Here is a 17,977-nt window from a genome sequence, read left to right as displayed (position 1 = left end):
ATGGTAACTCTGGAGGAGCTGCAGAGAGCCACAGCTCAGGTGGGAGAATCTGTCCACAGGACAACTACAGGTATTACTCGTGCACTCCTCAAATCTGGCCTTTATGGAAGAGTGGCAAGAAGAAAGCCATGTGATAAAAGATTAATAAACAGACTCATAACTTTTTATAATATTGTTGTAACAGTCCCAATTGATGTGATGAACAGTGCTCGTGCTCAAAAGTAACAGATCCGTGCTGCTTAGTGCTCAGACAAGGTGCCCCCACATGGATGTAAACTCACCCTTCCATATAGACCAACTATCTCTAGTATGGTCAAACAGGCGTGTGGGGAGACCCTTGGAGATATCTTTGTGCTGGCAGTTCCTGAAGTGGGTGAACCTCATGCAAGTGGATATTAAGAAAAGGACCTCATTGCGCAATATCGTTTAAAGATTTATTTAAAACATTAACCAGTTGCCGACCGCCGCACGCCGTGTACGTCGGCACAATGGCACGGGCAGCCATAAGTGCTTACCTGTACGCCCCTGCCTGCCCGCAGGATCGAACCCCCCCCGGAGCCTGCGGCGGTTGGATTCATGTCAGGAGCGATCCGAGGTGGAGGCCACTGATTCATAGGCACCCCCTCACGATCGCTCATGACAGGCTTCCTCTGCTGCTGTAATGTAAACAGCGGCAGAGGAAGTGATGTCATCGCTCCTCGGGAAGCCTTTTCGTTCCGGCTCCCGAGGAGAGAAGACATCCAAGTAAGTGCACCAAACACAACACTTACAGTAGAACACTCTAGGCACACATATCACCCCCCTGTACCCCCTGTCACAGTGACACCAATAGCATTTTTTTTTTCTGATTATTGCATTTGTGTCATTTTGTGACAGTTATAAGTGGGAGGGCAGTTAGTGTTAGGCCCCTTTAGGTCTCGGGTACCCCCCCTAATAAAGTTTTAACCCCGTGATCACCCCCCTGTCGCCAGTGTCACTAAGCAATCGTTTTTCTGATCGCTGTATTAGTGTCACAGGTGACGCTAGTTAGGGAGGTAAGTATTTAGGTTCGCTGTCAGCTTTTTATAGCGTCAGGGACCCCCATATACTACCTAGTAAAGGTTTTAACCCCCTGATTGCCCCCTAGTTAACCCTTTCACCAGTGATCACCGTATAACTGTTACGGGTGACGCTGGTTAGTTAGTTTGTTTATAATAGTTTCAGGGCACCCGCCGTTTATTACCTAATAAAGGTTTAACCCCCTAATCGCCCGGCGGTGATATAGGTTAACTTTTAGGGTCAGATAGGGTCTGCATCACCCCAGGCAGCGTCAGGTTAGTGCCAGTACCGCTAACACACACGCACGCACCATACACCTCCCTTAGTGGTATAGTATCTGAAAGGATCAATATCTGATCCGATCAGATCTATACTAGCATCCCCAGCAGTTTAGGGTCCCCAAAAACGCAGTGTTAGCGGGATCAGCCCAGATACCTGCTAGCAGCTGCATTTTGCCCCTCCACCCAGCCCAGCCCACCCCAGCCCACCCAAGTACAGTATCGATCGATCACTGTCACTTACAAAACACTAAACGCATAACTGCAGCGTTCGCAGAGTCAAGCCTGATCCCTGCGATCGCTAACAGTTTTTTGGTAGCATTATGATACAGTCGCTAACAGTCAGGAGCTTTTTTGCCTGTGAATCTCACTAGTGTACCACTAAATTTAGAGCCCAAAATGGCAAATTGAAGGTACACTAGTGAAGAGGCCTACACATTTCTGAGCATGACAGATAGTGAAGAGGAAGTCACTCATCTGTCAGATTCAGGCTCAAAATACGAACCTGTAGACAGCAGCGGCTCCATGACAGATAGCTCTAACGACGGAGTTGTGGTCCCTGCCAAGGTCAGGCGTACCAGGCCCCCATCTTCTTCTTCTGCTGTTGAGGTGCAAGAACCGCAGGGCTCTTGTATGGAGCAGAGCTGTACTAGCGCCGCTATTCCTTCTGGTGAACTGGCAAGCACCAGCGGCCTGGTACACCCTGGTCGTACATCCAGCACTGCAGTAACACTTGGTGATGTGGCGAGTCCCATAAGTGCAGTTCAAGCTGGCGAGGTGGCAAGCACAAGTAGTGTCCCGCTGCCACCAAGAAGACGAACACAGGCCCGTCGTGCCCATAGTGCCCTTCCTGCTGAATTCGCCAATCCTAATTGGGAACCCACCACTTCTGCAGCACCCGTACTTCCCCCATTCACTAGCCAACCCAGCATTCAGGTGGAAACAGTTGATTTTACGCCACTTGATTTTTATTCAATGTTTTTCACCGAAGATCTCTATATATCTATTGTGGACCAAAGCAATTTGTACACTGGTCAACACATCGCCACTATTCCCCAGTCCTCCTTTGCCAGAGATTGGAGACCAATTACAGTTTCCGAATTTAAGCTCTTTCTGGGCCTTTCCCTCAACATGGGCATAACTAAAAAGAGTGAGTTGCAGTCATATTGGTCCACTGACCCAATTCACCATATGCCCTTGTTCTCTGCCTCCATGACCAGGGCACGATACGAGCAAATCTTGTGGTTCATGCACTTCAACAACAATGAACTCTGTCGTCCTCGTGGAGACCCTGGATACGATTGGCTCTACAAAATTCGGCCCCTCATAAACCACTTCAACCAACATTTTGCAGACTTGTTTACTCCCCATCAAGTTGTCTGCGTTGATGAGTCCCTGATTAAGTTTTCTGGCCACTTGTCATTCAAACATTACCTTCCCAGCAAGCGTGCCAGATACGGGGTCAAGATGTATAAGCTCTGTGACAGGGCAACAGGCTATACATGTAGATTTATGGTTTACGAGGGAAGAGATAGTCACGTAGAGCCGACAAACTGCCCTGACTACATAGGAAGCGCTGGCAAGATTGTGTGGGACTTGGTGTCACCCTTATTCGGAAAGGGGTACCACTTATATGTGGACAATTATTACACGAGCGTGCCACTTTTTAACGTGGCACCGTGCGACCTAATCGCCGGGGCTTTCCCCAGCGGCTTGTAGATACCCGTCTTAGGCTGGGGGAGATAGTATGCTTGCAGTGTAATAATTTGCTCGCTATGAAGTGGAGGGATAATAAGAATGTTTTCGTTCTTACCTCCCTTCATACAGACACGACGGTCCAAATTACTACGGCGACTGGTGTTGTGGAGAAACCCCTCTGTGTCCACGAATATAACCAAAATATGGGAGGGGTGGACCTCAACGACCAGTTGTTGGCGCTGTACCTAGTTGCCCGTAAGGCCAGGCGCTGGTATAAAAAAGTGTCTGTATACTTATTTTAATTGGCTTTGCTGAACGCTCATGTGCTATACAGAGCTTCAGGACGGACTGGATCCTTCCTAAAATTCCAGGAAGAGATTGTCAGAGCCCTTCTGTTTCCAGACGGTGCTCCACCTCACCTTCCCAATCCAAATGCAGTAAGCCGGCTGCATGAGAGGCATTTTCCTTATGTCCTCCCGTGTACCCCTACCCAACAAGCCCTCCAAAGAAAATGTGTCTGCAGAAAGCGCGGATATAGGCGTGACACACGCTATTATTGTCCCTCCTGTCCTGACAATCCTGGTCTTTGCATTGGTGAATGTTTTGAGCGCTACCATACACTAGTTGAGTTTTAGCGTAGGGTACAGCATTGCACAGACTAGGCACACTTTCACAGGGTCTCCCAAGATGCCATCGCATTTTGAGAGACCCAAACCTGGAACCGGTTACAGTTATAAAAGTTACAGTTATAAAAAAAAGTAAAAAAAAAAATACACAAGAAAAATATAAAATAAAAAAAACAAAAATAGTTGTCGTTTTATGGTTCTCTCTCTCTCTGTTCTCTCTATTGTTCTGCTCTTTTTTACTGTATTCTATTCTGCAATGTTTTATTGTTATGTTTTATCATGTTTGCTTTTCAGGTATGTAATTTTTTTATACTTTATTGTTTACTGTGTTTTATTGTTAACCATTTTTTTGTTTTCAGGTACGCCATTCAGCTGCAGCGAGGATTTATTTATCTTGACAGCAACAGCGTTTGCTCCCACGATACATAAAGCTGTGACTCCAGCGCTGTCGGAGGTGATTTCACCACCACAGTTACATACTTCAGCATATATGCCGAAGCATGGGGGCAGCAGGGTCGGAGGAGCGATTTGCTCCTAACTTTTGGGGCGGATGCCCCCATGCTTCGGCATATGTAAATGGTGCATGTATGCCCATCATTAGAAGTGGGTGGATGAAGGGAGGTATTCTAATGGTGGACATACCCACCAATCAATCTCTTTTTTTCGTTCAGTTCACAGGCTGTATGAAAAAAAGATTACAATATATGCCCAACAAGGACCAGCAACATACTGGTATGTTGCTCAACTTTGAGTAGTTATTACAGAATGATGCCTGCAGGTTTAGGTATCATCTTGGTATCCTTCTTTTCAGCCAGCGGTCGGCTTTCATGTAAAAGCAATCCTGGTGGCTAATTAGCCTCTAGACTGCTTTTACAAGCAGTGGGAGGGAATGTCCCCCCCTCCCACTGTCTTCCATGGTTTTCTCTGGCTCTCCTGTCCCAACAGGGAACCCGAGAATGCAGCCAGTGATTCGGCCAGCTCACCATAGAGCTGATCAGAGACCAGAATGGCTCCAATCATCTCTATGGCCTAAGAAACCGGAAGCTACGAGCATTTCATGACTTAGATTTCGCCGGATGTAAACAGCGCCATTGGGAAAGCATTTTATTACACCGATCTTGGTGTGGTCAGATGCTTTGAGGGCAGAGGAGAGATCTGGGGTCTGATAGACCCCAATTTTTTCAAAAAAGAAAACCTGTCACTACCTATTGCTATCATAGGGGTTATTTACATTCCCTGAGATAACAATAAAAATGATAACAAAAAAAAATAATGAAAGGAACAGTTTAAAAATAAGATAAAAAAGCAAAAAAAAAAACAAAAAACACCCCTGTTCCCCCCTGCTCTCGCACAAAGGCGAACGCAAGGGTTGGTCTGGCGTCAAATGTAAACAGCAATTACACCATGCATGTGAGGTATCACCATGAAGGTCAGATCGAGGGAAGTAATTTTAGCAGTAGACCTCTGTAAATCTAAAGTGGTAACCTGTAAAGGCTTTTAAAGGCTTTTAAAAATGTATGTATTTTGTCGCCACTGCACGTTTGTGCGCAATTTTAAAGCATGTTGTGTTTGGTATCCATGTACTTGGCCTAAGATCATCTTTTTTATTTCATCAAACATTTGGGCAATATAGTGTGTTTTAGTGCATTAAAATTAAAAAAAGTGTGTTTTTTCCAAAAAAAATGCGTTTGAAAAATTGCTGCGCAAATACTGTGTCAAAACAAAAAATGAAACACCCACCATTTTAATCTGTAGGGCCTTCGCTTTAAAAAATATATATAATGTTTGGGGGTTCAAAGTAATTTTCTTGCAAAATAAAAAATATTTTTTCATGTAAACAAAAAGTGTCAGAAAGGGCTTTGTCTTCAAGTGGTTAGAAGAGTGGGTGATGTGTGACATAAGCTTCTAAATGTGCATAAAATGCCAGGACAGTTCAAACCCCCCCCAAATGACCCCATTTTTGAAATGGCCCCATTTTGGAACCGCAAGCTATTTGCTGAGAGGCATGTCGAGTCCATGGAATATTTTATATTGTGACACAAGTTGCGGGAAAAAGACACTTTTTTTTTTTTTTGGCACAAAGTTGTCACTAAATGATATATTGCTCAAACATGCCATGGGCATATGTGAAATTACACCCCAAAATGCATTCTGTTGCTTCTCCTGAGTACGGGGATACCACATGTGTGAGACTTTTTGGGAGCCTAGCTGCGTACGGGACCCCGAAAACCAAGCACCACCTTCAGGGTTTCTAAGGGTGTAATTTTTTTTTTTAATTTCACTCCTCACTGCCTATCACAGTTTCGGAGGCCATGGAATGCCCAGATGGCACAACCCCCCCCCCCCCCCCAAATGACCCAATTTTGGAAAGTAGACACCCCAATCTATTTGCTGAGAGGTATGGTGAATATTTTGCAGACCTCACTTTTTGACACAAAGTTTTGAAAATTGAAAAAAGAAAAAAAAAATACATTTTTCTTTTCTTTCTTCATTTTCAAAAACAAATGAGAGCTGCAAAATACTCACCATGCCTCTCAGCAAATAGCTTGGGGTGTCTACTTTCCAAAAAGGGTGTCATTTGGGGGGGGGGGGGGTTGTGCTATCTTAGTATTTTATGGCCTTCAAAACTGTGATAGGTAGTGAGGAGTGAAATAAAAAATTTACGCCCTTAGAAATCCTGAAGGCGGTGCTTGGTTTTTGGGGTCCCATACACGGCTAGGCTCCCAAAAAATCCCACACATGTGGTATCCCCGTACTCAGGAGAAGCAGCAGAATTTTCTATGGGGTGCAATTCCACATATGCCCATGGCCTGTGTGAGCAATATATCATTTAGTGACAACTTTGTGCAAAAAAAAAAAGTTTGTCATTTTCCCGCAACTTGTGGCAAAATATAAAATGTTCCATGGACTCAACATGCCTCTCAACAAATAGCTTGGGGTGGCTACTTTCCAAAATTGGGTCATTTGGGGGGGGGGGGGGGGGTTGTGCTATCTTAGCATTTTATGGCCTTCAAAACTGTGATAGGTAGTGAGGAGTGAAATCAAAAATTTACGCCCTTAGAAATCCTGAAGGAGGTGCTTGGTTTTCGGGGCCCCGTACGCGGCTAGGCTCCCAAGAAGTCCCACACATGTAGTATCCCCGTACTCAGAAGAAGCAGCAAAATGTATTTTGGGGTGCAATTCCGCATATAACCATGGCATGTGTGAGCAATATATCATTTAGTGACAACTTTTTGTAAAATATTTTTTTTTTTGTCATTATTCAATCACTTGGGACAAAAAAATAAAATATTCAATGGGCTCAACATGCCTCTCAGCAATTGCCTTGGGGTGTCTACTTTCCAAAATGGGGTCATTTGGGGGGGGGTTGTACTGCCCTGCCATTTTAGCACCTCAAGAAATGAGATAGGCAGTCATAAACTAAAAGCTGTGTAAATTCCAGAAAATGTACCCTAGTTTGTAGACGCTATAACTTTTGCGCAAACCAATGAATATACGCTTATTGATTTCTTTTTTTACCAAAGACATGTGGCTGAATACATTTTGGCCTAAATGTATGACTAAAATTAAGTTTATTGGATTTTTTTTGTAACAAAAAGTTGAAAATATCATTTTTTTCAAAATTTTCGGTCTTTTTCCGTTTATAGCGCAAAAAATAAAAACCGCAGAGGTGGTCAAATACCATCAAAAGAAAGCTCTATTTGTGGGAAGAAAAGGACGCAAATTTTGTTTGGGTACAACATTGCATGACCGCGCAATTAGCAGTTAAAGCGACGCAGTGCTAAATTGTAAAAAGTGCTCTGGTCAGGAAGGGGGTAAAACCTTCCGGGGCTGAAGTGGTTAAAAAACAAACACATCGCTCTATATTAAAGTCTGATACAAAGGACTATTAATCTTTTATCACATAGCGCGGTGTATTGATTTTTACTAGTATATTTGCAAAGCAAGTTTCTCACTGCAGCTGATTATTAGATTATTGTTATTAGTTTTTATCTTTGGCGCTTTGGTTATTTAGTTTTTATGTTTTTTTTCATTGAAAGAAAGCCATAGGAAGTCCTGTTTGCAGTTTGCGAGAAGCCATGTGGCGGACACAGTAAACATGTGGAAGCAGGTACTCTGGTCAGATGAGACCAAAATTTAACTTTTTGGCCTAAAAGCAAAACACTGTGTGTGGCAGAAAACTAACACTGAACATCAGTCTTAGAAAAAAACCTTAGAAGAGTCTGCAAAAGACATGAAACCGGGGCGGAGGCAGTGGCGTACTAACTGGGGGGCAGGGGGGCAGTCCGCCCCTGGTGCCACACACTGGGGGGTGTCAGGCGGCGCCCCCATTCTCCCCTGTATGAAACAGTGACAGCGGGGCGGGCTTGGCAGCACAGCGGCGATGTGACATGCTGACAGCGCAGGGAGAGCCCAGCTGTGAGAGGGTGCGGGAGTGCCTGGGCCAGGTGCGGAGTGTACCGCTACCCGGGTGACACTCAGGAGCAGGAGAAAGAAAACACTGTCTCTCGCTCTCTTGTACAGCAGGGGAGGCAGAGCGAGAGAAAGTGGGGCAGCGCTGAATAGAGGACGGGAAATGCTGGAGGAATAGCAGGTGATTGATTGCTAGGTGGTCCTAGAAACCAATCATTATCTTGTGAATACGAAAAGTGCAGAGTAAGGTAGGAACGGGCAAAGCTAAGCAACATGCAGGGGTCCAGAGCTGTGGGGGGGCTGTGTAATGTGCAAGGGGTCCAGCGCTGTGGGGGGGGCTGTGTAATGTGAAGGGGTACAGAGCTGTGGGGGGGCTGTGTAATGTGAAGGGGGTACAGAGCTGTGGGGGGCTGTGTAATTTGAAGGGGGTCCAGAGCTGCGGGGGGGTCTGTGTATTGTGCAGGGGGCCCAGAGCTGTAGGGGGAGGGGCTGTGTAATGTGCAGGGGGTCCAGAGCTGTGGGGGGCTGTGTAATGTGCAGGGGGTCCAGTGTCATGTCATTTACTCTGTTTGTATCGCTGTAAAAAACAATTCAAATTGTATTGTTATAAACAAAAATCGTTATATGCATTCATAATGTGTTTAAAATGTCCTGTGAACACTATAGTAGGTTTCCCAATGCCAGTGTGACAGAAGTCTTGAGTTGCTAAAATCAATGGACAGTGGCATCTTCCATGGATCTATGAGCCTTCTCAGAACACTTCTGGATTTTCTTTTAGAGTCATCAATGACTGAGCACATTGTTCTACCAGATTTGGAATAATTCCAAAATTTAAAAAGTTAAACGCTACACTGTCTCCGTAAATGTCTATATATTTATATTTCTTTATTGTACATCATGGGACACAGAGCCTTAAGTAATTACTTAACGGGTTATAAGCCACCTTCAGGTGTTGACACTGGTAAACCCAATCAAAGGAAGTTTACTCCCTATATAACCCCTCCTCCTTCCAGGAGCACATCAGTTTTTTCGCCAGTGTCTAAGGTGTTGGTCACGAGTATAGCAGTGCTCTGAGGAGCTCCAGGAGGGATCCATGCTGGATTTAAATTCCTCCATAAAAAGTAGCTTGATCCATCCAAAGTGCCACTGAGGCCTAAGATGGATGGTACCTGGGACCTCGTATCCGAAGAACGAGGTTTTGCCTGTAACCCAGGGCTTAGGTCTTGTTACATTTCAAGGGGGGCTTGTACATGGCCCAAGGCAGTTGAAACCCCATTTTAGGGACCCAGTCCTTCAAGGTTTGCTAAACGCAGCCCGCCGTTATGGGTGAAGGTTGGATTTTCTGTTAATTCAGCAAAACCCAGCGGCGAGGATAAGGTAAGGGAAGAAACTTAGGTATTAAAAACATCTATGTATTTCTTCCACTAAATGAAAAAATGTTGTCATGCCTTAAAATCTCCACTAGATGGAGTCTATGCACATACCTTACTCTGTTGTCTTCACTGTTAGCTTAGTCAGTGTCTGGCTGCACAGTGTGTGGAGGGAGATTTGCAAGGTAAAAAAGAAATCTGCAAAAAATGTCCTTTTCTCCTCCTGATGGGACCAGAGGGTTAGGGGGACAGCATCGCTGAACCCCCCTTACATTACCCCCTTCCGCCGTGGGGGATGCGGAGGTCCCGCTATTTTACCACTAAAAGTTTATTTCTGTGGCTGTAATATTTACATATCTGTGCCTCACTGCAGAAATCTCTGCCTCCCCTCCCCCCCCCCCTCGTTTTGGGTCTGGGACCCGAAAAATGCTACTCCTCAGGCGCGGGAAACATTTTAAATAAAAAAGGGGGCAGAATTTTTTCGGAGCGGGCCTAAACACAGGTGCCGTGAACGTCCACGAGGACGCACGCCAGGCTAAAAGCACATGAATACAGCTGTGACAGTCTCTCCTCTGCTGATGAGGAGGAAACAAGCTGCCTACACACAGGGACACACAAGCTGTGGGACACATATGGGTTGCAAAACTAGCATTCCTGATTCAGGAAGGACACTCTTTTCCAGCACTAGGCTGAACTTTATAGCGTCTTTAAAAGTCATGACTATTTTCAGTGATTTAGTGCAATTTGTATAGCGTCTCTGTTTTTGTACTTAGGACTATGCCTGCCAAAGAAGACACCACAAAAGCCAAAAAAGTAAAGGTTTCACCCCCAGGCATTGGGATCTCGAGCTGTATTTCCACGCTGTCATCCTCACCTGAATTACAAATTACTGCAACTCAGGGTAAGCCATTGGAACAAATTGATGGTGCAGCTGCCTCTCACATCTCAGCACCTGTATACGTGACTGAAGATGTCTTTTCCTCCACCCTGCAGGGTCTGGAAGAAAGATTAGCGGTTTTAATCGCATCCTTCATTCAAATGGATAGGAAGCGTACTGGGTCCCCTTCCCTCACTTCAGCTTTGCAAGGGGAACAGTGGGCACACAATGAGGTGTTACCCTCAATCGATCAGGAAGAAAAGCAAACCGATGATTCCTCTGCAGAGGAAACAACGTTAGATGAACCTTTTTCGCTTCTCAATCTGAGAAATTGCTGATAAAATCTCTTACAGAAATGGTTTGTTCCACTTTCATGCTGCCTCTAACAGAGTCTCATAAAAACTCTGCCTTTTCCTTAGGTTCTTTAAAACCTTCCCATCCTTTGCATGCGTTTCCAGCACATGCGTTACTTGAACAGCTTATTTTTGCTGAATGGGATCACCCAGATAAACATTTTCTCCCTCCTAAGAGGTTTTTCAATTCTCTATCCTCTGGAGGAGAAATTCTCCAAAAAACGGAAAGTACCAACAATTGACGCTGGTTTGTAGCCCTGCCCTTCAGGCTAGGCACAGCACCACGGGTGTTCATCAAGGTGCTGGCCCCACCTCTAGCCAGGTTAAGGGCACAGGGCATAACAATCGTAGCGTACCTAGATGATCTATTGCTTATAGATCAATCGGTGGCTCACTTGGAGCAAAGCATACGCACCACAACCAACTATATTAAAAGTTTGGGTTGTATTCTCAACCTAGAGAAATCTTCTTTAATACCGCTAAAAAGGCTGGAGTACTTGGGTCTGATCATAGATACAGCCCAGGAAAGGATGTTCTTGCCTCAGGCAAAAATCAACTCCATAAGAGAACTGGTGTGGAGGGTCAGGTCAAATGGCAATCCCTCCATTCGCCTCTGCTTAAGGTTGCTAGGAACCATAGTGGCTTCATTCGAAGTAGTTCCCTATGCCCAGTTCCATTCAAGACTATTGCAAAACAGTATCCTGTCTGCTTGGAACAAAACAATTCAAGCTTTAGACTTACCAATGCAGCTGTCCCCAAGAGTGTCCCAAAGCCTCGCTTGGTGGTTACTAACCCAGAATCTACTGAAAGGAAGATCCTTCAGACCAGTCATCTGGAAAGTGGTAATGACGGATGCCAGCCTTTCAGGCTGGGGAGCAGTACTAGAAAAGACAACTGTCCAAGGACAGTGGTCAAGAACCGAAAGAATCTTGCCCATCAATATCCTGGAGATTCGGGCAGTACTTTACGGGATTGTCCTGTCAGGATTCAATCCGACAATGCCACAGCTGTGGCCTGTATCAATCGCCAAGGGGGCACCAAAAGGCAGAAAGGAATGTCCCATGCCTTTCGGCAGTCTTCATTCCGGGAGTAGAGAATTGGCAGGCGGACTACTTAAGTCACCAGAAGTTATTCCCAGGGGAATTGTCTCTTCTCCCCGACATATTTTGGGCTGTTTGCCAAAGATGGGGGACTCCGGACGTGGATCTTCTAGCATCCAGGTTCAACATGAAGTTGGTCAAATTTGTGGCCAGAACAAGGGATCCATTCACATGCGGAACAGAAGCGTTGGTAACCCCATGGGATCAGTTCTCACTTATCTATGCATTTCCCCCTATTCAGTTGCTGCCTTAACTTCTTTGCAGGATCAAGCTGGAAAGAAAGCTGGTAATTCTGTTGGCACCAGCATGGCCCAGACAGTCATGGTACGCAGAAATCGTAAAGATGGCAGTGGAGGGCCCATGGTCCGTCCCACTACGGCCAGATCTGCTCTTTCAGGGACCAATATTCCATCCTTCCTTGCGGTCTGTAAATTTAACGGCTTGGCTATTGAAACCCACATTCTAAAGAAACGTGGGCTTTCCGGGTCAGTTATCTCTACCCTGATTAATGCAAGGAAGCCAGCTTCCAGAACTATAACTCTATAGTCTGGAGGGCTTACGTTTCCTGGTGTGAATCCAAGGGTTGGCACCCTCGAAGATATATCATTGGCAGAATTCTTGCATTTTTACAATTAGGGGTAGAAATGAAATTGGCCTTAAGTACTATTAAAAGCCAAGTCTCAGCTTTATCGGTCTTATTTCAAAGACCACTTGCTACTCATTCTTTAGTCTGGGGCTTTATACAAGGGGTGACGTGGCTTAATCCGCCCGTCAAACCTCCCTTGAACCCTTGGGACTTGAACTTAGTTTTGTCTGTGTTACAAAAACAGCCATTTGAACCGATACGACATTTCTCTAGTCCTTCTGACAAGGAAGTCGGTATTTTTGGTTTCTATATCCTCAGCAAGGAAGGTTTCAGAATTGGCTGCTCTTTCTTGTAAAGAGCCATATTTGATTTTTCATGAGGACAGAGTGGTGTTACGCCCTCGTCTAGGCTTTTTGCCAAAAGTGATTTCAGGTTTTCACCTGAACCAAGATATTTTCCTGCCATCGTTTTTTCCAAAACCATGTTCTAGGGAAGAAAAGTCACTACATTGTCTTGATGTGGTGAGAGCAGTGAAAATCTATTTAAAGAAAACCGCTCAGATTCATAAGACTGATGTCTTATTTATTCTACCAGAGGGTCCTAAGAAAGGACAGGCAGCAGTCAAAATCCACTGTCACTAAGTGGATTCGGCAAATGATAATTCAAACTTATGATCCAAGGGGTAAGATTCCCCCGTTTCAAGTTAAGGCGCATTCTACCAGGTCTGTTAGTGCTTCTTGGGCAGTGCGTCATCAGGCCTCCATGGTGTCAGGTCACTTGGGACCAGGTGACAGATGCACTCTGAAGGAGTCAGAAGTTCACCGCTAAGGTAGTGGACCCTAGGACTGACTGTTGCGGATTGAACCCTGGAAGGTTCAGGAAGCAGGTCTACTGGATAACTAACATGGATCCCAGTGGGAGCTAGAGCATAGATTCCCCAGGGCGCGGAGTCTAAGAGCCAGTGGGTGTTCACCAGATCCTCTAGTGGTGAGGATGGACTGCGCTGCAGTCTGGCTCCAGGTCGCGGCCCCCAGGTTCTCACAGCTCACGCTCACAATAGACTACAGGAGAAGAGGAAGGAGGCAGCAGGCTGGAACGACAGGGAAGTAAGGGGTAAGCCAAAGGTCAGGGTGACTAGCAGACAAGGATAAACATAACACGCGAAAGGTCAGGGTAGCAAGCAGACAGGGAGAGTCGAGAACAGGCCAAAGTCGGTAACAGGAATCAGACGTAGGAAACACAGCAAGTACACACGGAGGCTAACACACAATGGTTGATCAGCACTGCTGGCTTGCAGTGCACAGGTTAATATAGGGTTCCCTGATAGGATCTGGGGTGGGGCCATGCTTAGAGGAGAGGTTATAAAACCAGTCAGGTGAGAGGCAGCTGGTCTTTAGAGATGAACACATGGAGACAGGTAAGCTGACAGAGAAAACTCTATTGCATAACCATGACACATGGCTAAGATCTGTAAGGCTGCAACTTGGTCTTCAGTGCATACATTCACAAAATGTTATCAGGTGGATGTAAGGAGGTATGAGGATATCGCCTTCGGGAGCAGTGTGCTGCAAATAGCAGTATAGATCCACAAGTCTGGGTGTACCCTGCGGGTTGTTTCTCCCACCCTTCAAGTGGCATTGCTATGGGACGTCCCATTAAGTAATTACTTAAGGCTCTGTGTCCCATGATGTACGATAAAGAAAATAGGATTTTTGTTACAGCTTTCCTGCAAAATCCTTTTCTTGGAGTACATCATGGGACACAGAGGTCCCTCCCCTCTTTTTTGGGATTTAAGTATAAGGGAGTAAACTTCCTTTGATTGGGTTTACAAATGTCAACACATGAAGGTGGCCTATAACCCATTAAGTAATTACTTAAGGCTCTGTGTCCCATGATGTACTCCAAGAAACGGATTTTACAGGTAAGCTGTAATAAAAATACAATTTTCTTTTCACAGGTATTATTACTTAGTACAATCATATCAATTTCAGACTTCACTGTACTCACAATAGCAGCTTCCCTATCTATGTGGCTGATGTGAAGGGATGTCAGGTGACCTTTAGTGTTTCAGAACTTATACTACAGTTGATGCCTCTCCAGCCATATAGATATGGAAATGCTAAGCCTTTCTGCAGTGAAGCCAACAGTAGTATCTGCCCCCATTCTTTCCTGAGGTCATGGTCTTATCTGAAACTGTCTACATTTTTTAGATGTGGTTTTGAAAATTTCTTAATGTCATGGAAAAGCCAAATGTATAGCTTTGCTGTCATTTGGTAAAGTTTTGCAAGTGAAGGCAGATATTTTGTGGTTGGTTTCTGAAATGTTATTTTCTGCTTCTCTGCAAATAAATTCTAATGTACTTGTATGGTATAGTATTGGGAAGAACATTTGAAGTATTAAAATAAAGAAGGCAATCTAAAGAAAAATATTAAAGTACTATATATTTACTGAGAAGACTTTGTCGAGAAGGAGATATAGTTTATCTATGCCTTGCTACAATGGAGTCCCCATACGTCTGACATTCAGATATAGAGGGTGTTTAATGACTGTGTATAATGGTGGCCACCATCCCCCTTCACAGCCATACCCTGGGCTGTTCCTACCATTAAGCACTTGTAAGCCAGTGCATAGAGCAGCAGAGGGCAACATCAAGACTCAACATTTTCAAACTGTGATGACCATTTTCTGTTTTTATTTTGGGTTTTTTTTTTGTGTTTTCTCTGGCTACTTAGATCCGTTTGTTGGTAAATTCAGAGAGGATAGTACCGAGGATTTTGAAAGAGGTCATAATGCTCTTTAGGCCTGGTTCACACTAGTGCAATGTTCACACTGGTTCACACCAGTGGCAATAGGCTGTGATTTGGCATGCGATTTGACATGTTAAATCGCTCCAATGTGAACAGGGGGCTTATAGTTCAAAAACACAACAATTCATTTCTCCATTCTCTTGTTTGGTTATCCAAGGTATTTCTGCATATGAAGCAGACAACATGCATCCTCCAGTAGCACATTCTAGCATTGATTTATATTAAAATAATGACACAGCATAATAGATGGAGCTTGAACAAATAAGCATCACCACTATATATTGTTGCACACAGCTGTAAGCCTAGTATTCATATTTTTATGCTGATTTGTGAACATGTTTTATTAGTATTTTTATCCCCGCTCAGCTGGCTCCTTTTTTCTTAATTGCACCTTAATAGAATCTGGTATGTCTCATTTCAGTTTTTTATTCTTTTGTCATTTCCACAGAGTGATTGGCACATCTGAGACACCTATTATCATAGTTGGCAACAAACGTGACCTGCAGCGAGGCCGTGTTATCCCACGATGGAACGTGTCACATTTGGTGAAGAAGACATGGAAATGTGGCTACATTGAATGCTCAGCCAAGTATAACTGGCACATATTACTACTTTTCAGTGAACTGCTTAAAAGTGTAGGCTGTGCTAGATGCAAGCATGTACATGCTGCTATACGCTTCCAAGGAGCACTACGCCGCAACCGCTGTTCAGTCATGTGACATGGAGTTACAGTATAAAGCGTTTTTAGTTTCAGTGACACTGGGTACTTGGACTTCTCTTGAGCAATGGAACAGCAAGTGGACCTACACAAGAATTCAGTTTCACCAACGGCAATTTAGAGCTTTCCAAGATGTTCTATGTGATATCATAGCATAGGGTTTCCATGCTTCTTTTCAAGAGGATATAGGGATATACGGCTTCTGTGATTATATCGATCCTTTTTTTTTTTTTAACCATTTTAAATCTGAAAATTGTGTCTGTAATGACATAATAACCCCTTAGTGTTTACGTTGACTTTAGATGACATGATGTGTGCTTGAAATCCTTTATTGTGCTGTTATTTTAAAAATGGAGGACTCATTCTTGTTTGGTATGGATGATGTTAGTTACTGTGAACATTCTAAAATGGAATTATGGGTGATGGAGCCACATGTAGCTACTGTAATTATTAAACCTCAGGCCAGTAGACCCTCCTTTAAGGGTCACTGTTATATTTCTGGATTGATTTTTTTCATTTCATTTAAGTTCATTTAATCCTGATCTTACATTTATTTTTACAGGGTATAGTACATACTGTATATTTGACGTTGTATAGGAAATAGTAAAGATCCCTTAAAATTAAAACTGAACTTCAGGCAAACAACTATGTACATTTACAGTTAAAAATATGGGAGCTAATTTTTCTATCCAACCAGTACTGAGATTTTTGCAGACCTATCAGATAGCACAGCCAGAGGATTGAAGTGATTTTTCTATACAGTTATAGCATTACAGCTAGATCACTTTCCTTCATGCAGCCTGTAACTGGACAGTGAAGGAGCTGATCCCTCTGCTTACTCCTCCTTTTCTGAACATGTGCACAAAGCACACCTGATTGGTCCATATTACTGCCCCACCCTCTCACAATTTGATCTGCGGTACAGTGCATAGCAAGAGACTGATTACAACATAAATTAGGTACTAACACTGATTTTGTAACTATCATTATGCATACATAACCACATTAATTAATGTTATTTTTATATGTGCCCACAGTTCAGCTTTAACATTATATAACAATAACATTTTGCAGTTTTTATCAAACATGTCATTTTGGGTTTAAAGGAAAATTCCAGGCAAAATACAGTCATAAATACACAAAGTGAATTGTCGGTTACCTGTATCTGCTCATGTGTTGGTTGCAATGATTGGGAGAAAAAGAGAAAAAAGTGTTAACTAAACCTGTTTTTATTTTTTTGAGAGTAGAAGGGTCTGAACTTTCATCAGGTTTTCATTCTGTGAGTCTTCATAAGGGAGATTACCCTTCACTTACTGTACTAGTTACCTCTGCCTCAAGTCCAGGAAGAAGTGGAGAGAAACACTCTTAGCAATACAAACTTTAAAGAGGTTCTTCCCTAATCATTTTAACCATGTTTTATTACACCCCATATCCCTAGAGATATCAAGAGATTTCCCGTCTCTGTGACTACTGTCACTTGGGCAGAAAGTGGGGTACTCCTTCATAATAGGAATACAGACAGCAGTTGAAACTGATGCTTTCACATTTCCACATTCCTCTGAAAATTAAAGAAAAAAAAAGTGTGGCATTCTGCTTTAAATGAAGGACATGACTATCATAGTAGGAATAATATATATTGAAAGCCCACGCCTTAGTGGAGGACCAGGTATTCATATATCAGAAAAGTAAAAGCCAAATTTGCTATACTACAAGTGCAGAGAGTTCTCTTCCATGATCTTTATAGCGATACAACAATAAAATAGAGGAGTAAGGATGAGTGAATCTGCCCCGGTTCGGTTTGCAGAGGGTTGTCAAATCCAGTGTGATGTCTGCGAAACCCAGAATTGGCTTTGAATCCTATTGAAGTTTGTGGGAGGCAAATCTTACTAGTAAGTTATGCCTCCTTTTTAGGACTAATTGGCAAACTACTACCAAAAAGGTATAGAAAGCCAGGCACCTCCAGGTACATGTACCAATGCAAAAAAGAAAAAAAAACACAGCTGGGAGAAGTTCTTTTCATGCAACTTCAGGAGCAACACAGAAAATGCACAAATCCTTTAAATAATATGCGTTGAGATGCCTTAAAGTTGTATGTGATGTTATGCAACAGCGT

At 43.7% G+C, this 17,977-nt stretch overlaps 1 protein-coding gene across 5 annotated transcripts in view; it reads left to right on the top strand.

The window, feature by feature from the left end:
• The window catches only part of RASL10B (RAS like family 10 member B), a 180,185-nt gene extending 163,828 nt beyond the window's left edge, over positions 1–16,357 (top strand). For 3 of the 5 annotated variants that reach the window (XM_073615224.1, XM_073615223.1, XM_073615221.1), the window contains one exon: positions 15,595–16,357. In XM_073615224.1, coding sequence (XP_073471325.1) covers positions 15,595–15,865 — 271 coding nt within the window. In that variant the 3' untranslated portion in view covers positions 15,866–16,357. Of the gene's footprint in view, positions 1–10,196; positions 10,325–15,594 lie in introns of all 5 variants that reach the window. The other 2 variants (XR_012241644.1, XM_073615225.1) reach the window with 1 other exon arrangement.
• Positions 16,358–17,977: the final 1,620 nt, after the last annotated feature.

Source organism: Aquarana catesbeiana, linkage group LG02 (assembly GCF_042186555.1).
Source record: "Aquarana catesbeiana isolate 2022-GZ linkage group LG02, ASM4218655v1, whole genome shotgun sequence".
Classification (NCBI taxonomy): domain Eukaryota; kingdom Metazoa; phylum Chordata; class Amphibia; order Anura; family Ranidae; genus Aquarana; species Aquarana catesbeiana.
This window is presented reverse-complemented; position numbering and strand designations above follow the sequence as displayed.